The 23,347-nt window shown below is 43.8% G+C and overlaps 1 protein-coding gene across 1 annotated transcript in view; it reads right to left on the bottom strand.

Annotated features, from left to right (window-relative positions):
• PAPSS1 (3'-phosphoadenosine 5'-phosphosulfate synthase 1) overlaps window positions 1-23,347 on the bottom strand; it is an 82,425-nt gene that overhangs the window by 41,734 nt on the left and 17,344 nt on the right. The window contains exons 3-5 of the mRNA XM_075066546.1: window positions 12,877-13,112; window positions 11,200-11,338; window positions 9,486-9,604 (exon numbers count right to left, since the gene is read on the bottom strand). Of these exons, the coding sequence (XP_074922647.1) occupies window positions 9,486-9,604; window positions 11,200-11,338; window positions 12,877-13,112 (494 nt within the window). The remainder of the gene's footprint in view (window positions 1-9,485; window positions 9,605-11,199; window positions 11,339-12,876; window positions 13,113-23,347) is intronic.

The following is a 23,347-nucleotide window of genomic DNA, read 5'->3' as shown; positions in this document are numbered from 1 at the left end:
GTTAATATCTCTTTGGGGCTCCATGAGAGCAATAATCATTTCAACCAAGAATTCATTAAAAACCTGCCTGGTCCCAGATAGAGGATGGTCTTCCAATAGCAGACTTCTAATAAGATAGAGACATCCAAAGATCCAAACACACAGATAGCAGCCACAGGCCCGTTGTCTACTGTTTCCAAATGCAATGAGATCTATCAGTTCACCAAACTGATTTTAAGATAAGATATATATCTGGGTGCAGCAGCAACCCTGCTAATCTGGCTTCTTGGTGTTCATATCCCCCATAGTTCGCAGTGCACACAGACAGGAAAGTTTGCTCTGCCCAGAACTGAAGAATCCCCTTCATAATAGCAGTGCAGAAAACTCTTTCAGACACATCGACTATCGTGATCAGAACAAGTCTGTTATCCATGGAAGGTGCAGTGCTCAGAGACCTCAATTAATCATTGTGTTCCAGCAGGTGGATGCTGGGCTGAACTGGGTAGATTCCTTCAAAAAATCTGCTTCTAGGGGGTTAGGTGATTATAGGAATCAGATGTATATCAGGTAAAGACTGAAATTGCTCAGTTTCATGAGCAAGATGCAGATTAACCCCTGTGACAGGAAGACAGGGGAAGAGTTGCCAGGAACACGGAAGCTCTGGCAAAAGGAAAGGTAGCTGCATGACTTTGTTGAACTGTTTTATTTTGTGGTTTGCTGAAAGTTATCAATGCAACGAATAAAGGGTGCCCTGAAGAAAAGGCCTGAACAGACTGGGCATAGTGTTTAACCCTAGGCTCCCTATACAATGAACGGGTACAGACAGGCACCTAAGAATGGGAACCACAAAAGCCAGCGCACTAGGCAGGGAGACACCTAAGGTAGCCTGTAGCAGATGCCAAGGAAAGGGGTGTGTCTGAAGATCTGCCCTTTTCTGGGAGTTAGGCACCTGAGTCCAAGTTGTAGGTAGGTGCCTCCCTCTGCTTGGGATCCACAAGTTGGATCCAGGTCCCTCCTGGAGTTAGGCACGTAAGCAGTTTTTTGCAAGAAATGCCAGAGGAGGTGGTGGTGATGCCTCCTTTATTACTTAGAGCACTCACTCAGAAGGTGAGACATCCAGCTTCAGTGCCTCCCTTGGCTGTAATGAGAGAGGGTTTGAACAGGTGTCTCCCACTTCTCAGGACAGTGTGAGTGCAAGACGACAGCCTCGTGGTTAGGATGCTCTCCTGAGAGGTGAGGTCCAGCTGTCCTGCTCCAAATGGCTAATTAACTAACCAACGTAGAACAGCTTTAACAGGGGAGAGCAAGAGACCCACAGCAGAATACCCCATAGCTCAGTTTTAGGGCACTCTCCCGATTGGTGGGAGACAAGTTCAAACGCTCCCTCTCCATCAGGCAGTGGGGAGACTTGAGACACAGGGAACACACACAAGATCAAACAGTAAATGATCTAAGTTGTGAGAAAAAAAAGAGGCAGTCATCCAGCTGCAAAATAGAATTGTCTGAGGACAGAAAAAATGGGAATGCTTTAAAGGTAAGCCTTCATTATGAATTTTAGATGTTTCAGTGTCCTACTCTGCTTGTCCCTGGTTCTGAGCCTAGAAATAGGATGGGAAGCAAATCACAATGCTCCAATTTGAAGTAAATGATGGATGCCTTCATTTGTGTTGTGGCCTTCTGGTGGGCTGTTGAGACTAGGAATAGGCCAACACTGCTCCTGAAGTTCTTTCACAGCTCTGCACCGTAGCACTCAAGACAGCGTCCAGGGACCTCAGATGACCAAAGCTATAGGTAGTCCTTTTTCTCCCAAACGGAGAGAGCCGGCACTAAGTGAGGGTCTAACTCCAGCTAGGGTGAGTTAAAAGATCTGTAGATAGAGCTGAGGCAAAAGAGAGCAACTTCTGACCCTGATCTAGCAACCTGATCTAGCAACCACGTGCAGAGGTATTTTCTCCTGTTGTACTTCAGACTACTTCAAAAAATCTCTTTCTAGAACTGGCAGGGGTCAGGATTTTAAGCAGACTTTTCTAATAACTTAATAACCTCAGCTCTCCATAAAGCTTCCTATTGCATGGCACCAAGATAACTCAGAACTGATTGTCTGAGCACCTGACTTCACGGACCAAAGCTCCATACATCTGCCTAAAATAGATCTGAATCCCATTCCCTACAACCAGCAAGACAGAAGCCCTTTGACTATGTGACTTTTAGGATGAGAGAGAGAGAGAGAGAGAGACCATACCTGCAATACAGTCCGCCCATGTTCACGCTGCTTGTGAAACCACGTTAAGGCACATATTGTCAGAGGACAGTTATTAATTTTTTTCGTTAAACTGATGCCACCTGCGATTTTATGCTCAAATGAAAGGACTGAAAGAATGCCTGCCTGGACTTAGCTGTCTACAAAGGGACTGTATAATGAGAAGGTAAAAATCTCCCTTCCCACCCAGATAGAAGATATCAAGTCCCTGACCACCATGGAAAATAGCCACATTTATCTTTATTACAGATACCAGGTTAAGTTTTGACTTCACACACAGGAATTTTCCGGCCTCATACAATGGAGAAAAGAAATGGTGGGCAGAAAGGAAAGGGGAATTAAGGGGACAATCTCTTCAAGAACCTAGTGTAGCCTCGGACAAAGCCCTGGATATATTGACCTGAAATGTTAGTTTGAAAATTGGAAATGAAGTTTGGAATGGTCCTCAATAACGCTCTGCAATAAGGTCTTGCTAAGCCATCGGCTGCTGCAGACACAGATAAAATGGGAGGTTATTTCAGAAAGTGGGACATTCTCCTGTTGCCAGTAACTGACAGGTCTGGTTCTGCCCCCAGGCTGTAGTACCATTGTAATGAATCTGTGGACCTCAGCATGAAGGAAAATAGCTTTCAACCCACCTTAATATTGGTCTATCACAAAACAATACTTCATTTTATCATGTTAAACCATTTCTTCTTCCAAATAAATCCAGCAGCAAGGTGGACACTGATCTATTATCCCTACATGAGTACCCCAGGTGACTTTCTATGGCTAATGTGTGACTAGAGTTCCACATCAAGTTAACAGAACACATTGTTCAGTATTTCAGCAACATCACAGGCTAAACACAGTGACACAAGGCAATTGTTTTTGTACTACAACTTAAACATGGTGTTCTATCCTGTAATCATCAGCCTTTTCCTGTATTTTTCTACCCCACAGTGTGCATTCACAGTGACAGATTAGGACACTCCAAAATAAATATTAATATGAGTCAATACTGTTAAACAGTCTGTTTAGTTGTTTCACATTTGTATTTATGCAAAGAAGTCAGTGCCGTGCACATTCATATGCTATGCTTGTTTCCGTTTATTTGAGCAATTTTTAAAATGTATCTCTTTGCAGCTTTACCTTAAGAGGTATATAGCTCTACTAACTCCTTTTATGTAAAGTTATAACATGCTGTACAGTATTAATAATTCCTTTGAATAAAAGCACCAGCTAAATTATTTGGTGGTGGTGGTGATGATTAATAAATAAATAAATAATAAAAGCAACATTTTGCTCAGTTAGAATGTTGGATGGTTCTGTTCCACGTTTAATATGTTTAAAGTCTAAAGAAGTTACTTCCGGTAAATGAGATGTTTCTCAATTGAATAAAAAAAAAAAAAAAAAGATGGTTTCTAAAACAAGTTGATTTCATCCACACTTTGCAATGCCTATTGTAAAAATCAACCACTTATAACAACTGAATCATCTGGGAATGTATGTGATTCTTCTAAAAGGAGTGCACTGTATGAGAACAGAACCAACACTAATTTGAACTCTAAGAGTTCACCCAGAGGTTTCCCTGGCCTTTGTTTCAATTTCAATATTAAACCTCCTGTCAACTATTTCTTAATAGCACTATATTACTGTCTAACTAAAAATAAATGAAATTACATATTCTTTAATCAAAATTAACCCCTGGAATGCCACACATAGTTGTCCTTTATTTTGCTGAAAGAGGTGGTCACTGCCTGAGTGCAGCCTAATATCATCCTTTCCCAACACAAGACTCAGTGACACCACTGCAAATTAAACTTGTATTTTATACATTTTATATCCCTGCAGATTACTGGTTATCGTTCATAGGATGGGCAGTGTATGTCCTGCATGGTATTGCTGAACCAGAGGAGGTGAAACTATGATCAATAAGAAATTTGAGGGAGACCAAGAACCCTAATGACAAATAGCTTCTTCTTAGAAACATCACTGAGAAACTGGCTGATGAGCAGCAATGAGGTTCTAGGCACCACAGCTTGTCTAAATTATAAAACTAACTAACTACATCTCTACCTCGATATAATGCTGTCCTTGGGAGCCAAAAAGATATCTTACTGTGTTATAGGTGAAACCGCGTTATATCAAACTTGCTGTGATCCACCAGAGTGTGCAGTCCTCCCCCCCACCCCCCCAAGCACTGCTTTACCGTGTTATATCCAAATTTGTGTTATATCAGGTCGCATTATATCGAGGTAGAGGTGTATCATCAAAACTAGAGAAAATACAGAAAAGCATAGAAGACAAGACTATTTTGCCAAAAGGCAAAAAAAAGCCAGAAGATATAGGTCCAAATTCTGCTCTGTTACAACTCTACAGATCAGGAGCCAAACCAGTAAATTTAATGAAGTCACTCTAATTTTACAGTAATATGATAAAACCAAAATTTAGATTATAGCAGATGCAAAGCCATTTTTTAAACCTTCTCAAGGATGTTGCTAGAGACAGAAGCTTTTCCTCATTTGTTGAATAAACAACCATAAATGCATGTCTTTCAGACACTGAAGCTATATTTCTATAGAACATTATTTCAGGCTACGCAAAATCAGAGCTCATTTCAAGTGTGTGACAGCACTTTATCAGTGCTGAATATAGGAAGAGAGGAATTCTTCCTACTTATAGCCAATACAAAGTAAGCAATCTGTTGGCATGTATACTGACTTACACATTTGTGTTTAATGGAGACTCAGATGCAAGTATCTTGCTGAGCTTTTGACACTCAAGTGGATTGGAGAGTATGAGGCTTTGAGTTCTGAAGGTCTTGTGGGTCAGACTCTGCCCATATCTTGATTTCCTTAGTTCTCAGTTATTGTAATATCCGGAACCTCACAGCTACCATAAGTTTGTTTTTTTGTTTTGTTTTGTTGTGCATTTGTTTGTTTGTTTGTTTTGGGGGGGGGGGGTTAAAAAAAAGGCTAATACCTTTTTTGTCATTCAAGGCTTTTGGCATACTGCTGAGATTGTGCTTGGATCTTATTTGATTGATTTTGTCTTAATAGCTGTTCTTTGTTGTGAAATGTATAAAACACTACAGGGGACAGTGTTTCAAACAATATGTTTTAAGACTGACAGAATCTAGGATGTCACATCCCGGAAAGTGTGCCAGCTAAGAGAATTTCCTCAGAACAGATTATGGGACCATGTGTATCTAAACAAATGAAGGGAATGGAAAATGATTAGCCCTAAACAATAAACAAAAGAAAAATAGCTAGCAACAATATCGCTGTAAAATTAAGCGCCCTTCAGGTATGTCTACACTACAATTAAAAACCTGCAGCTAGCCCATGGTACCTGACTCAGACTCGGGCTAAGGGACTATTTAATTGTGGTGTACATGTTTGGACTCTGGCTGGAGCCTGGGCTATAGGACCCAGATCTCGGATGGAAGCCTAAGCCGGAACATCTAAACCACTATTAAATAGCCCCTTAGCTTGAGCCCTACAAGCCTGAGTCAGCTGGCACAGGCCAGCCACAGGTGTCTAATTGCAGTGTAGGCATACTCTTAGAGAACAATTCATTATTTCTAGCTGTTCACATCACACACAGGCCAGTTCCCCTCCTGGTTTAACAATGAGAACATTAGTCTCTCAGCCATAGACAAAGAAGTTTGAGCATTATGCTTTTTGCTGATTGTTAAACCTGTATTACAGGAGAATGAATATTGGTAAAGGGAGAGCATATTATATGCTAGTTTGTCATTCAGGTTTCTTAATTTTAATATGTGGGGCAGTGATGAGAAGGTTCTCTCTTTACAGGGTGCTTGAGGTTTTTCAGCCACCAAACTAACTATAACCAAAAGAAACTCAAATTCCTACATTTCATCTGTGTCCTAAGTCCTTTCTTTCCCTCCTCTCTTCTGATTTCCAGTAAGGTTTCTTCAAAACCCCCTTTGATTTCTCACTTCTCTCCCCTACTTCCTTATTCTCTAGTCTCCCTCTCACCTTTTCTCCCAGGAGCCCCTGGAGATGTATGAGCCCCTGGAGATGTATTTTGTATCTTCCCCTCTCTACATGCACACATTTCAGAGTCAATTTCTCATCAGCTCTCCTTCCCTAATCCCACTGATGCTATTTCTTCAGCTGTATCACCAAAGAGCATATGAACCAAACCCAGCAAGAACTAACATCTTCTGCTATTTCACTACTACCTTCCATCTTTTTGTATATCTCCACAATTCAACTCTTAGTCTGAAACTCCCCACTGAAACTCATCTTCTCCTTCTACTATTTGTGGCTCTCCTTGCCCCCTAGTGGAGGACTGTACCTGTACAGTAACTCCTTGCTTAACACTGTAGTTAACACTGTAGTTAACACTCCTTGCTTAACACTGTACAGTAACACTGCTTAACACTGTGTGTGTGTATGTGTGCGCGCACGTACACATACACACACACATACACAGTATAAGTTTTAAACAAACAATTTAATACTAAACACTGCAATGATGATTGTGACGCTTGGTTGAGGTGGTGGAGTCAAGAGAATTATGTATGCATTTAGCACAGATTTCAGGAAGACATCAAAGTTTGCTTGTTTCCATTCAAAAAATTGATCATCTGAAATTCAAGAAATATTAACATTTTGCATAAGGATTGCTCCATAGCTATTTTAAACAAAATCAAATTTTTTAATCCTTCTTCCCTCTGTTGCTTTTCCTCTGCCAGGCTTAATGGATTGCTAAAGAAGAAAATCCACATGCTTATTATAGGTAAAATACCACTCCTAATAGATTCTTAAAGCATACATAATTCACTTGAGACTAAGGCTATGTCTACACTACAAATTACTTCGATATAACTTACATCACTCATGGATATGAAAAATCCACACCCCTGAGTGACGTACATTATACTGACCTAAACACTGGTGTAGACAGCGCTATGTGAATGGGAGAAGCTCCTCTGCCAACATAGCTACCGCCTCTCGTGGAGGCAGGAGTTAAGCCGATGGGAGAGTTCTGTCCCATCAGCTTAGAGGGTCTTCACCAGAAGCACTACTGCTGCGCCACTGTAAATGATGTAGTGTAGACGGTCTCCGGCACAGCAACACTCACCTCCCTTATGGATTACCCTCTTCGTCCTTCAGGGGAGAAATGGCAAGAACATCTCCCACGCCCTTCCCTGAATAGTTATTCACTCTCACTCTTCTTAGTAAGTGCGAAAGTATGGCCTAAGCTAGGGGCAGGGTAAACCTGTTTAATTGAGACAAACGCCAAATCCTATTCAGCATAGCAGACCCAGTGCACTAAGCAAAGAACTGGAGGCTCGTTACATGGGCTCACATGCTGCTAGTCTCTTGAAATATGAAGTTTTAGAACAAAGATGGCTTTTCCAACCAGGAAGTGCAAGAGATCCTGCGATCCAGTTATTACTAGCATCCTATATATGCAGGGCCAGTGCTTCCATTAGGCGGTCGCCTAGGGTGCCAGGATTCAGGGGGCGGACCTTCTGCCGACGTGCCATGGAAAACAGCGCCAGACAACTGAGTAGCTCAATGACTGCCACTGTGGCCTGCGGCGTTTCAGCGGAGGGTCCTTCTTCGGCGGCGCGATGGGAGTGGAACCGGAAGCTCCCGCGCGTCCCGTGGGGAGGGCACAAAATACCGCCCCCCGAATTCTGCCTAGGGCGCCAGAAACTCTGGCGCTGCTCCTGTATATATGGTAAGTAACACTTCCCTGTATGAGAATATTCAGGATACAATGGCCTATGGTTAGGGTGCCACCCTGACACTCTGGGGACCTAGATTTAATTCCTTGCTCTGCCACAGTCACTTGGGGATCCGACACAGAGACTCTGTAAAATACAGTTAATAGTACTGCCCCTACCTTACAGAGGTGCTGCAAGGATAAATATATTAAACACTGTGAGGTGCTCAGACGTTATAATGACAGGGGTTATGTGACATACTGCGGTAAAATTCAGACCAGTGAGGGGCTGTGTCACCCTTGCTCTATGACCGTGGGTGCCTTAGAATGGCTTGCTGAAGTAGCTCCCACGTTGGTCAATCACACACAGTAAGTCACATAGTGTGTGTGTGTGCGTGCGCGTGTGTGCGCGCGCGTGCGCGCGCGCGCCTCGCCTGCCACTTACACTCTGGCTCTCACCATCCTTGGTTATACTGCAGGGTAACCACATCACATCCTCAGTCCCAGATTCCCCTTCTCCGAAATGTATGTCTCTTGGACTGTTCAAATGTATTAAGTCAATTATTCTTTTAAGGGAATAATCTACCAGCTTATTATCTTAAATAGTTACCCAGACACTCAACTTAAACACACTGAAACAGATAAAACAAGTATATTAACTACAAAGACAGAGATTTTAAGTGAGTAGAAGTAATGAGGCATAAAAGTTAGAAATGGTTACATGAAACTTCAAGATAAAACGCTTACTGGTGCCTAAGTATATTAGATTCAAGCAAAAATTTATCAAACGCTTCCAGCAAGATTAGTTACCAAACTCTTCAGGTCAGGACCCACACCCTCTCCCAACCTCTCCAGAGTCCAATGGCTGTTTTCCTCTGTCTTCTCAGGTGCCATGCCAGAGGCAGATGAGGGGCGGGGGGATCCCTTGGGGTGTTTGCCCCGGTCCTCTTTTACAAGCTTTTCCAGTTGGAAACTAGGAGACTGCCCAGCCTCAGGAAGAAAAAAATCTCCTTGCTGTTTCTGTGCTAAGATGCAAATCTTTGTCCTTGCTCCTCTTGTTTGTAAATAATGGCCACTTGGTAGGTAATGGTTCATTAGCTTTGTTGACACCTGGCTGGGGCATCAACTTGCCCTTTGTCTTTGAGAAACTGGTTTAACCACTCCCCAGACTTAACTGGGAGATACTCTTCAGCCATGATTTCAGTTTATGTTCACAACTATATATAAATGTTGCTATATGCACCTTACCATGATATTACTGATGAACAAGTTGTGAGGCATCAGAGCACCTCACTTTTTGCGCGTCTCAGCTTGGACAATGAAAATGGATTAAGTTTCATTTTTGTTTACAGTGTAATTCCATTTTCATGTTTTTACTGCTACGACGTTTCTTTTTAAGACTCTGCAGGGTGTTTTTAAAGACAAATCTTTACAGTGTTTTTTGTGTGTGTGTGGAAAAAGTTTTTATTGCTCTTTAGTTTTATAAAATTTATTTTTAAAAGAATTCAAATTTAGAGATAAATTTAAATCAATATCAGAAGACACCACCATATCTCCTTACCCTTTCTTGAAGAAGTTCCACTACTTGTTGAATGCAATCATTCACACCACAGGAATCAGTTTTCAGCACTAGTTCTGGCGCCTCAGGCTTTTCATACTCGGAGTCAATGCCAGTAAAACCTGCATGACAGAAAACTGAACTGAAAATTCCTCCATACTTCAGACTAGTTCTTGCATTATTCGACTGTGGCTGCCCGGTTGTAGGCACACACAGTATGGCAGAGTATGTAGTTTTAATGTCTTTGATGCTATTTTGTACAGTAACTGACTTTTTTTTTTTTAAATGAGGCCCTTTATTATCACTGCCTGATCTTTCTAAAAGAAACCTTCTACAGTAAATAACAGAATATACCATGGATGAGGAAGAAGGAAGCAAAAGCACAATGTGCAACAATCTTGAGTTACTAGTTAAACACCCTTTTGGCTGTCCTTACTGTAATTGCTTTGATATGGAATGCATTGTTAAATAATCTTTTTACATATTTTGCTTATCTGCACGCAAGACTGGTTAACAAGTTTTTGATTCAAGGGCAAAACATCACAGTGGTTTTTCTGGCACGTTGGTATAGCTAATAGAGCTGAAGTAGTTAAGTGAGCTAATAAAGCCTGCTATACATGGCTATTACACTCCTAAAGACTGTATTTACATCCCAAATCAGACACCATATAATTTTCTCTGCCATCTCTACTTAACATGCTACCCTGAAATAGAGGAGCTTCTAATCAATCATGCTATCATGCCTCTCATCCAGGAAGACAATCCCATAATAACCCCCACGGAAATCCAGATATGCATTAAGCAGTCTTTGATTCAATAGCTTCATCTTCTCTAGAGAAAAAGATGGTGGATTCTCTGTAACTTGAAGTCTTTAAATTAAGATTTCAGTAACTCAGCAAGAGGTTATGGGCCTAGTGCAGGTTTTGTGGCCTGCAACGTGCAGGTCAGACTAGACGATCATGGTGGTTCCTTCTGCCCATAAAGTCTATGAGACTGAGTAGCTGAAGCAGATACTATACAACACCGTTTTGCTTTCAAATAAAGGCAGAATGACTATTGCTAACCACTACAAGTTGCAGGACTACTATCCAGCAAAAAGGCACTTCTAGGAGGTTATCCTTAAACAAAATTGCTGACTGATTCCAATCCATTAGGATACTATTTCCAGCTTTTTAAATTTTTTCTAGTGGGGCTTATTTGTGGTATTAAAATGCAACAGCGCATCAGCACACAACCATAGCTGCGTCAGCACCACAAAAATAAATTTGTAAAAGCGTTCTTCATGATGTAGCTTTACAGAAGGAAGGATTGTGAATGTACTTCTTTTCCATTACTTTTTTGGCAGGCCATTAAGAGCATTACACTAGTGTCTGCACATGGAAATAAGATCAGGGCCCCACGGTGGTTGGCACCGTACAAACAGAGTGGAGAAACTGTTCTTGCTCCAAGGAGCCTATAATCTAAACAGAGAACACAGGTAAAGGGTGGGAAGGGAAACAGTCACAGAGAGACAAAGCAACTTGCTCAAGGTTACACAGCAGGCTTACAGCAGAGCAGGGAACAGAAATCAGGTTTTTTGAGTCCAAGCCCAGTGTCTATCCACTGGACCATAACGCATCTTAATGAAATGTGCCATTTATTTATTTGTCCATAGAGCCAATCATTACAACATCATCAAAGTTTAGCATGGAAAAGATGTGACTTTACTTAGATTCACCTTTAATTTCTCCAGCCCGAGCTTTTTTGTAGAGTCCTTTGACATCTCTCTTTTCACAGACATGCAGTGGAGCATCCACAAATACTTCAAAAAAAGGCAAATTTGCACCTTCATGAATCTGCCTGGCATTGCTCCGATCCTGAACAGGGAGGGTGGAAGGGGGAAAAGAAACAACAGATTTTAAATAGAATTTTGAATCAGAAAAAATAATTAAAGAAGAATATTTGAAGGACATTAGCTTATTTAAGATTGTGATCACAAAATAGGGGGAAGGGGGAAATAGATATGTTCCTTTCATAAAGTACAAACTACATATGATTAGTTGGCCTGCTGCTTTCTGCATAGTAAAATTGACACCAAATTCAGAGGTAGTTTATACAAAACCGGATTTATACACCTAAGTCATACGTACAATGGGATATTCTATTTCCTATTCTCCCTCTGCCCCCCAAAATATTAGGAGTTACCTCCCATTGAGAGTAATACATCTATCCCATCTCACTGAAGCCATGAAGGGATGTTGCTTACTGCCCATGAATCCTTCAACTCTTCTCAATCCCCCACCCCCTTTTTTTTGGCTTTCCACTGAACACCAACTTTCCTTCTACACGCATCAATCTGACTAGGCTTGTGCCGCCCCAAATACCACTACACATTTTACAAACATGGCCCTGCTCAGAGCATACTATTAGTCACAAAATTCCCAATCATTAACAAAGCAATTCATTAAAATATTAAATCTAGATTTCTTGATCCCTAAACAAATACGTAATAGTGCATATCCAACAAGTGTATTTTTCTCATCTCTAGAACTTCTGGCCTGCTATAGTATCCTGAACTCTCCACCGCAATACCCTGAGAAATACTAAGGTAATTCTCACTTTGAAACTGTCACAATATAGACCTCATGCATAAACACTATTTTTCAAGATGCTCCCTGGTGTCCATTCGCCAACTCTCTCTCCTTCATTCACTGAGTAGTAATCTCCACAGACACAATGACAAATTCTTAACGGTATAAAATGTACACACGCATTTAGGCTGTATTTCCAAAAAAGCACATCTAAATACACGTGCAAAACTGCATACAACAACAAACTGAACAAATTGAACACAGTTACCCATTTTGCAAGCTCAACTGCATATTTTTCTTGCACAATTTAGTCACAATTTTGGAAAGCAAAGACCAAGCATATTCTCCACCTTCTTGGTATTTAAAAAGCAAGGAAATCCAGATGACTCTAAGTTGGACAAGTGAAAAAACCCTGAAATTGTGGTTTGTCTTCTCATTTTCCCCTTGTCCTAAAACCAAATTTGTATCTCTCAGCTGTGACAAAATTACACTGAAAGGCAGATAACATTTTAAATTTAGTAGAAGGATGGACTGCACTAATACTGAAAAAAGTTCAACTTGTCTAGGAAAGTCACGAGATGTCACCTACAGTTGTATCTCTAAGGCAACTCAAAGGAAATTCAAGCTTACATACTAATAATTTTAAATTATATTTATCAACTGGAGAGAGGCTAAATGGAGGATGCCTAGAGCTCAAAAATTTTCCATGAGTGACACTGACATATTTTGCATGTGTTTTCTCTATGAGACTGGCGATATTTGTGGCACAGCAAAACTACTGCATCCTGTAGCACCACAAATATGTATCAAGGCAGTATGCTTACCTGCGTATAAGGAGAGATAAAACTAGTGATGCACACCAGACCAGCATCTGCAAACAACTTAGCAACCTCAGCAATACGTCGGACATTTTCTTCCCTGTCTTCCGGACTGAAGCCCAGATTCTTATTAAGGCCTTGGCGAATATTGTCACCATCCAATGTGTAGCATGGAATATCATGGCACACTAAATACTCCTCCAGTGCCATGCTAACTGTGGTCTTTCCAGCCCCAGACAGCCCTAAACAAATGAAAAACAAAAAAATGTTAGACCAATTCACTGTTCAACATACATCACTTTAAGAAATGAGAGAAAAATTATGTTAAACTCCATCAGTTTCCTCTATGTATATTCAGTCACTCTCACACTCCCCTCAAATATTTTTAAGCAGATGAAGGAAAACTGAGCCAGAGAGGCTATATGAATAGGAGCTCCACAGCCTACAATAAGAAGCTGCTTACTGCACTGCTACTTTCTCGTTCCAGACTTCGGCTACCGGCTGGTAGGAGCTGGCGGACAGAACCCCAGACTGACAGTGGGCTGAGTGGCCTGGGGTTCTGACTGCCGGCCCTGCTCAGCCCACTGCAGGGCCTGGATAGATGGAACCCTGGGCCGACAGCTGCTGCTGGCCCACTCAGCCGGCTGCCAGTCTGGGGTTCCATCCGCCCGCCCCTGTAATCGTTAAAATGTATTACTGACACGCTAAACCTTAAATTACAGTGAATAAACGAAGACTCGGCACACCACTTCTGAAAGGTTGCCGACCCCTGATCTATCGGATCCAACAAGAATTAGGTTTCCATTGTGCTGTCCAAAAAAGTATAACAGAGGGAGCGCATCATCTGCAGAACCCTCCGACATCCTCTATACCAGTTTTAAAATCATGTATTGTTTTGTGCACAGAGATAGCCTTAAACTTTTTTGCATCTCTTATAGACTTTTAGTAAGATTTTGAAAAGCGATGATGCACCTTAAGAGCACGTCCCATGGAGAGTCTTGTGATCCTAAGTCACTTGCCACTTTTGAAAATCCCATCCTTTTGTAGTGCACCTTCAAGGTTTTTCTGAAGCAGCCCTTCCAACTCTCTGCCTGGAGTCTAGACTGGCAATAAGGGGCCAATTTCATCCTGTGAATCCTGACAGAAATCAGTCCTTTTACTTCTAGTTTTCCTCTAAGTCTGCTTATCTAGGTTCTTAGAATTTGCCATATTTATATTTGGAAACAGCAGTGAGCCCTGAATCAATCCTGGTGGAGTATTTCTAGTCCTAAATCAGCAGAGAGATCAGTCCATGATCTTGAGACACATGACTTCCCCTAATAGTCTTCTTCTAGCATTCTGTTTCCATAGATCTTAATCCTCCTACTCTGTCCTTTATCCCACCTCTTCCTCAACAACAAAACTGAGGGACAAAGATTTCATTATTGAGGCAGCTTCCTGGAAAGGTAGTCACCACAGGCAGCCAAGAATAAGTCCTTACTGCACCTGTCTGGAAAAGCTGTTTACATCTAGAAAAGCTGTTACTGGGAGTCAGAGAAATGGTCTGCAAACTATAACAATTTAAAATGAATTCTTGCCTGGTTTAGTGAGTGTGTGTTACGATGAAGTTGTACTACAACTATAATAAGTTATATTAAAAAAGTTATTTGACAAAGTTTTTGACTTGCATATTGTATTTAAAAATAAAAAACTTTCCCCTCTCCATTCCAATTTTTGTCAGAGGGACCGGCAATTAAAAACTTATCCTGGCTCATTTATATGACTAAAGCAGCATAACAATGTGACTTTCACACTTGCAAGATAATATCAAAAACATTAGACTAATCCAGGTCATGTCTATGAAATACTTGGTGCTCTCAGCAGACATAACATGCAACTCACCCAGCAGACAAAAAAGAAGTCTGAAGATTACCACTAAGGCTGATCAAGACTGGTGCATAGTGGTGTAGAGATGTGGAGAGCAAGGGCATCAACTTTTTATTACCCAAAGAGTGAACATAATATAACTGGCTGAATTCCAAATGTGCTGCTTGACTGGGCTCCTTGGTTGATGTTTTTTTCTACCTTTGTCATTATCAAACCTTTCACACAAGCTTTATTTATGCTAGGGAAATTTCCCATAACTACAGTTTGTTCCCCATAAAACTATAACGCCACATCTTGTGTCCACATCCAAGAGCGATGCAAGCCGTTTGCAAGTAGGGTAAATTACTGTTTAATTTACTTTTTTCAATTTAAGCCTATAAGAACTCCACATCAGAGTTCATTTAAAGCTCAAGGTAACATTGATGCACAGATATATTTAAATAAATAAAATAACCAACCACCACAGGAGTTAGGAAATGCAGTCATCCAAAGAAGCAGCACCTCTCCTTCCTCCCACAATTTCTTTTATCCCTAGTCATCTGACCAGTACAGCTTAAAACCATGACAGCATTTTCTCACTAAACAGAAATTCCACTGGGTCAGCATTCAGCCAGTGCCCATTCAAACAGATGGGCTTTGCACTGCACCTGGAACGCCTACAGAGTCAGGTATCAGAGGGGTAGCCGTGTTAGTCTGGATCTGTAAAAGCAGCAGAGAATCCTGTGGCACCTTATAGACCAACAGACGTTTTGGAGCGTGAGCTTTCATGGGTGAATATCCACTTCGTCAGACGCAGGTAGTGGAAATTTCCAGGGGCAGGTATATATATGCTAGCAAGCAAGCTAGAGATAACGAGGTTAGTTCAATCAGGGAGGATGAGGCCCTGTTCTAGCAGTAGAGGTGTGAAAACCAAGGGAGGAGAAACTGGGGTTTTTTTTTCTTGGTTTAAATTGGCAAGCCATTCACTGTCTTTGTTTAAGTCCTGCGCTGGGAGATGTGTCAAATATATGCATGTGAGCTCAAGCTCAGCAGTTTCCTTTGAGAGATCTCGTCCTGAACCCACGAAGCTCACGCTCCAAAACGGTCTGTTGGTCTATAGGTGCCCAGGACTTCTTGCTGTTTTTACAGATCCAGACATAAACCGGCTACCCTCTGATACTTGACCACAACATGCAAGGACTGCATTTAAGCCGTTATGGAGTGGAAATCCATTCAACTTATGATAGAACTTGCACAAATAACGTACAGATATCATCTTCCTTTCCAAATGAAACGCATGGACATCCATACCAATGACTAAAGGTAAAAATACCACTGCTATCTACATACTACGGACAGACCACAGTGAGAATTATGCCATACACTATCAAAGAAACTGAGAAACCACCTGATCAGCGTCCTATACAGCAAACAGGAAATCAAAAGAGGCTCTCCAACCTGGATACTTTCATTAATAACCAAACTTCCACCAAAAACGGACTTCACTAAATAAGACAGGAGATCTACAGCACTCACTTCATCTCTCTACAAGAAAAGGACTGTAAGCTGTCTAAACTCCTACCTGCCACATGGGGACACAAACCTGGTACCCCTAAACCCACAGCAATAATTGTCAATCTATCCAACTACACACTCAGCCCAGAAGAAAAGTCTGTCCTATCTCTGGGGACTCTCTTTCTGCCCGCCACCCCGCACCAAACATGATACAGTTCTGTGGCGATCTGGAAGCCTATTTTCACCGTCTACGACTCAAGATACTTCCAGGAAAACACTGTAACAGTGCACTGATACACAGGTACCGCCCACCAACAGCACAAGAAGAACTCACACATGGCTCCTTCTGAGGGTCGAATGACAGTCTGGACCTGTACACTGAATGCTTCCGCCGACGTGCACAGGCAGAATCGTGGAAAACACACCGTTGCTCATACTAGTCTGGCAGAAGGCAATAGCCCATCCACAGCCTCAGAAACCACCCTGACATTATCATCAAAGAGGCTGATAAGGAGGTGCCGTTGTCATCAATGAACAGGTCTGACTAACCAAGGAAGGCCGCCAGACAATTCTCCAATACCAAATTCTACAGGCCACTTCCCTCAGATCCCACTGAGAATACACTAAGAAACTGCACCATCTACTCAGGGGCACTCCTACACTAAACACCGGAACAAATCAGCATACTCTTAGAGCCACAACCAGGGTTATTCTATCTACTACGCCAAGATCCACAAACCCGGAAATCCTGACGCCCCATCATCTCGGGCATTGGCATCTTCACTGAGACTGTCTGGATATGTGGACTCTCTACTCAGACCCTATGCACCAGCACTCCCAGCTATCTCCATGACACCACTGATTTTCTGAGGAAACTACAATGCATTGTCACCTCCCAGAAACACCCATATCTAGCACATGGTGTAGGCCTCTCTATACAAACATCCCACACACAGATGGAATACAAGCTGTCAGGAACGTATCCCTGATGATGCCACGCAAACTGGCTGCTAACTCGTGCTTTATACTCACACACAACTATTTCAAGTTTGATGACAATATGTATCTCCAGCTCAGTAGCCATGCTATGGGCACCCGCATGGGCCCACAATATGCCAATATTTTTATGGCTGACTGGAACAACGCTTCCTCAGCTCTCGTCCACTCACGCCCCTTCCTACCTACGCTACATTGATGACATCTTTCATTCTGGACCCATGGGAAGGAGACTCTAGGAAAATTCACCACGATTTCAACAACTTCCACCCCACCATCAACCTCCGCCTGGACCAATTACACGGGAGGTCCACTTTCTAGACACCCAGTGCAAAATAAGTGATGTCACATTAACCCCACCCCTATATCAAAAACCTACCGACCGCTACGCCTACCTTCATGCCTCCAGCTTCCACCCGCCACTCACACCATCCATTGTCTATAGCCAAGCACTGATGACAACCGCATCTGCTCTAAACCCCTCAGACAGAGACCAACCCTACACATTCCACCCAAGATTCTCAAAACTACAATACCCGCAACGAGGAATTAGGAAACAGATCAACAGAGCCAGACGTGTACCAGAAGCCTCCTACTGACAGACAAACCAAGAAAGGAACCAACAGGACTCACTGGCCATTTCACATACATTCCCCCGCTAAAACCCCTCCAACGCATCTCAGGGATCTACAACCAACCCTCTCTGGACAATAATCCCACACTTTACAGTCTTGTGCAGGACCCCAATCCTCTGCCCCATCACAACAACTTGCCACCTGAAACGATATTTCACCGCAACTGCACACCCGCTACCATACTCTCTACTTCACGGAAACCAACTCCATGCACACAACCTCGATGCCAACCTTGCCCACTTCATTACACCCAGCGACACCCTCACAGACCTAACCAGAATAGCCATCACCATCACTGGTCATCTCACCCTGCATGTCTCCACCACATGTAATATACCGCCATCATACTGCCAGCAATCCCCTCTGCTCATGTACATGCCGCAAACTGGACTGTCTCTACAGAAAAGGATAAATGGACACAAATCAATATCAGGAATGGCAAATATCAAAACCTGTAGGACAGCCATTCAACCTCCCTGGCCACACTATAGCAGACCTTACGTGGGCCACTCCTGCAGCCAAAAACTCAGGACCACACTTCAAGAGAAACTCGCTAGCTGAGTCATCTGCAAATCTTGAACACCATCAGCTCAGGACTAAACAAAGACTGTGAATGGCTTTGCCAATTACAGAAACCAGTTTCTCCGCCCTTGGTTTCACACCTCAACTGCTAGAACAGGGCCTCATCCTCCCTGATTGAACTAACCTCGTTATCTCTAGCTTACTTGCTAGCATATATATACCTGCCCCTGGAAATTTCCACTACCTGCGTCTGACGAAGTGGGTATTCACCCACGAAAGCTCACGCTCCAAAACGTCTGTTGGTCTATAAGGTGCCACAGGATTCTCTGCTGCTTTTACAGAGTCAGGCTGTCTTGGCCCTGAGAGACGTGGGGGTGAGACTATACCAAAGAAAAAGGGCCCTGACAGACAATGCTTTGCCAGCAGCCTCCTCCCGCTCCGGGCACATTTACACTTGCTAAGTGACAGCGCCAGCAGTTACAGCGCTGCACAGAGAGCGCCAAACGAAACACACTGTTTTGTGTTCACACTGACAGCTGCCTGCGCAACAGCGTGCTCACACTTGCAGCGCTATTTGGAGCGGTGCACTCTGGGCAGCTATCCCACAGAGCACCTCTTTCTCTTTTGCCGCTAAGACTTGGGGGGAAGGCAGAAGGGGTTGCGGGGCATCCTGGGTTCTGTCCCAATGCCTCGTGATGCATTGCTTCACATATCAGCAATCCCTGTGCTTCCGTCTGCATTTGGCACCATCTTTCAATGGTTTATGTACTGCACGCCCTGCCCTGCCTCTTTCAGGCTGCAGGAATGGATCCCGAGCTGTTGACTAGTACGCTGCTCGCACTGACCAACACGTCACAAGAGGGGGGTGGGGTTATTCCTTAAACTACACAGGCAAGAGGAGTGTGACACTGATCTCACCACGCATACTAGCTATGACACAAGATTACTTGTGGCATTTGTGGAGGTGTTGATCACAGTGGAACGCCACTTTTGGGCTCAGGAAACAAGAACAGAGCGGTGGGATCACATTGTGATGCATGTCTGAGATGATGAGCAGTGACTGCAGAACTTTCGCATGAGGAAAGACACATTCATGGGACTGTGTGATGAGCTTGCCCCAGCCCTGGGGTGCAAGTACAAGAACGAGAAATGCCCTGCCGATAGCTAAGTGCATGACAATTGCACTGTGGAAGCTGGCTACTCCAGCCTGTTACCGATCGGTCGCTAACCAATTTGGAGTGGGAAAGTCAACAGTTGGGAGTCATGTTGATAGAAGTGTACAGGGTGTGATGGGGCAAGGCCAGATGGCTACAGTAAAGTACTAAGAAACAGGTATGTTAGCCCCAGGCTAAACAAATCCCTAGGACCATGGTAACCAAATGGCAGTTGCTCCAGGTTAATCAAGGTACCTGGGGCCAATTAAGATCTTTCTAGAAGGCAGTGGAGATAGCTACTTTAATTAGCCAAACACCTTCTTTATCCTCACCACAGGACCTTCCTCCTGGTGTCTGATAAGCTTGTCCTCCTCAATCCTCCAGCAGTACACTCTCTCACTCTCAGTATCCTTCCTTCTTGCTCCAGACTCCTCTCACACACTCCTTCTCCTCTAGTCCTCCCTGCCTGACTGGGTGAGCTCCTTTTTTAACCCAGTGCCCTGATTAGCCTGCCTTGATTTGCTGCAGGTGTTACCTCATCCTTTCAAAGCATCTACACTGCTCTCTAGTTTTCTCTCATGTCCTGTGATAATTGACCTATTAGATACTTTATCTACTTGGAGCCCAGAGCAGCTGTGATTGAGAGCGTGGAGATGACACCGCGGAACTGCCATAGTCCTCTGGTGTGCCATGGTCTGAGGAGGAGAGTGTTAGTATATAGCAGCTAGGGACGCGGTAACGCGTACTGTTTCTTTGTTACTTTACTGTAGTCTTCATTCGTCGGGCCTATGCCACTCCTGCTACTTGACTACTGACTAACGCGCTTTCTATGCACCTAGTGATCGTCTCCCTTAAGCTTGTTTAGCTACTGTCTCCCTCATATCCAATATTGTCTAGCCAGGACAGTTGCACCACTGGATCTCCGCTGCTTGCCGATCTCCGCAATCCGAACTCGGATGCGGAGGTACAGGCTGGTGAGTCCGCCGCTTCCACAGATATGACACGTTGTGCATATGCACTCTCTCTAGCTACTCCGGACGATGCGTTTACAGGTGATCTTTCCCTTGTTTACGTTTACTTGCACCTGCTTACTTCGGGCTGGCTCAGAGACTCCCATTCCACACGGAGATCCCATGAATGTGGTCTTTTCCTGCTGGCGATGCAGGTTCATGCGAAGTGTCCGCAAGTACACTGTGGCTCTCCTGACATACACCTCTCAGGGATGGCAAGATCAGCTAGATAGGATATGCTCTACTCGCTGCCTGTTTGTGGTTGCTGAGCATTCTGTAGCTCCTTATAATCCAAGGAGTGGCCGCTGTTTCTCACTGGTTGAGTACAATGGCCACCTCACGCCATATATGCAAACAATAGTATCTTACGTTAGCTATGGCTTAAGTACACAGCTCGCGTTGTGGCGTTAGAGCTCAAGGTATCTCGACGGACTCACGTGCCAGTGATGATCGTGCATGTAACGTGGTTAAGGAATAACCCCACCCCCCTCTTGTGACGTGTTGGGTCGTTCAGTGGAGCGAGAGGGGTAATGGAGGACTACGAAGGCTACCAGTCTTCCACAGCGGTGATCTCTTGATCAAACACTATTCTCGCTGTGTGTTTCGCAGGTTCTTGCAGCTGCTGGAAGCAGCGCAGGGCAGCGCGCCAGATTGGCATGCAGGGTTAATACTCACGTGGTACTAAACCATTGATAATGCATTGGTGTTTTGCACGAGAAATCGGCAGCCGGTAGGCTCAACAAGGTATTTTGCCTCCGCCATTACTGCTGAGCAACGCAATTGCATACGAGGCATTGGGACAGAACCCAGGATGCCCGGCGCCTCATATACTAGCATCCCCCATGTTGAATAAATACTCTCCTAGCGGCATAATGTGAGAAAGAGATGGATGCGTCTGCTATAGTGTTTCGCGACGCCATACGTGTGTACTGAATGCTGTCGCTGAGGCGGACGTCGCGACTGCGCCTGTCTCTAGCTGGTGAAGAGGCAAGTATCGCGCTCCTGTGTGCCCACTCCCCAAGAGGTGGGTGAGCACGCTGTTGCGCAGGCCGGGAGCTGTCAGTGATGAAACCGACCACGCTCTGTGTGCTGTGCCTGTTCGTTTGGCGCTCTCGTGTGCTGTGAGCGCTGATGATAGTGGGCCTGGGGCGGCGCTTCGTCACGTGTGAGGCAAGTGTTGGTAGGATAAAGTATAAGCTCGCCGCGGAGAGATGGGATCCTTTTTCATGACTAGTGTGGATGGTAGACGGAAGACGGCCTGGTGGCAAGGTAAGCACTGATCTCTTGTCTCGATTCTTATCGACTCGCGTGTTTCTTCTTAGCTTGCATCTCATAGTACTCCCTTCTCTCCTTACGTTGCGCTGTCTCAGAGGCGAAGAAGTTGTACCTGTGTAACTGCAATGGACTGATGCGCTAGGATCTCCATGTGGCTTCCTGCTCGCGCCCTCATTTCTTAATTAGACACACTCGCGATTGTAATTACTGCGTGTTGATTCTTTATTCTCGTGGCATGTTCGTGTCATTACATTCAATCGCTAATCAGATCAGACGCAGGTGGTGGTGGAATTCCGGGAGGGCACTGCTGGTTGGTTAGTATACCCTATGGGTGCTTTAAGCAGTAAGCTAGGATAACAGGCGGAGACGCAGTTCGTTCGGATTGCCTCAGGTTAGTAGCTGAGCTGCAGGGGCGCTCGTGCCTCTCTTTAGTCAGTGAATAGTTGTGAAAACACGCCGAAGGATAGGACGAAGAACTGCTGGTCCTCGTTGCTATTGCGCACTGACATAGTCTTCAAATTATTACCATGGTCTTTGTGTTTAGTCCTGAGCTGATCCGGTGTCATTATTTGCAGTATGGTTCTCGGACTGACTTCTAAGTGCTGTTTTCTATTACTCGATAGTGATGGGCAGGGATTGACTGCCACGCTCTCTCTTTTGCTGCAGGATGGCACCTTAAGGTCCCCAGTGTGAGTTAATCCCTATATTGTTGCGCCTGTGCGAAAAGAGTTTACACGTAGGAAGTTATATCCCGGTTTTTGTTCCATGTTGACTGCCGTGAAGCAGGTTTTTGTATATGTATCTCAATTACACCAGGAGTTCCTGATGGATTTGGATTTGTGGTTTCCACATGTGTATTCTCGCTCCTCTTTTGATGTGTCCACAGTAGTCTCCTGCAACGGTCTGGTTCTTACCAACCAGGAAAGGAGCCGAGATTTTCATAAGGTAGTCGCTAAATAGTCACGAACGCTGCAGAGTTAGATTGCTTCAGGTGTAGTGTTTGTAGTGCTAGCTGCCATGATGTGTGCAAATGCTCACTAAATTGCTCGTTTCAGTGAGCATGCAGGATTCGCCTGCAATGTGAATTATTCGTTATAGTGTTATCGAGTTCAGTACAAAGACGTGATGCTGGTTAGGTCCTGGGTGTGGTCAGGTTTGTTCGGCATGTACTCAAGGTTGGTTTATGTATTGTTACATTTATTGCGGTCGGGGAGTTGGCAATCGAGGGTTATAGAGTGGAGAGGAAATGGCTTGATATTGAAGGTAGCTGTTGTTCTTTCTATTGAACGGATAACAGAGATGAGTCGCCGGTGGTGGTGCGCTAGGAATCCGATATTCACTGGGCGCTTGCAATAAGCTTCAGTCATTGGCTGGAATAGTTAAGGATGTTGAGGCGATAGGTGTATTGGGATAGCGGGAGTCCTCCAGCTCGCCACGGTCCGATTGTGATCAATTAGTGTGGGTCGCCCCGGCATCTGGTATCGCAGAGATAGTGGAATTGTGCATCTCTCTATGCTACTCTCTT

Source organism: Chelonoidis abingdonii, chromosome 5, assembly GCF_003597395.2.
Source record: "Chelonoidis abingdonii isolate Lonesome George chromosome 5, CheloAbing_2.0, whole genome shotgun sequence".
Lineage (NCBI taxonomy): Eukaryota > Metazoa > Chordata > Testudines > Testudinidae > Chelonoidis > Chelonoidis abingdonii.
This window is presented reverse-complemented; position numbering and strand designations above follow the sequence as displayed.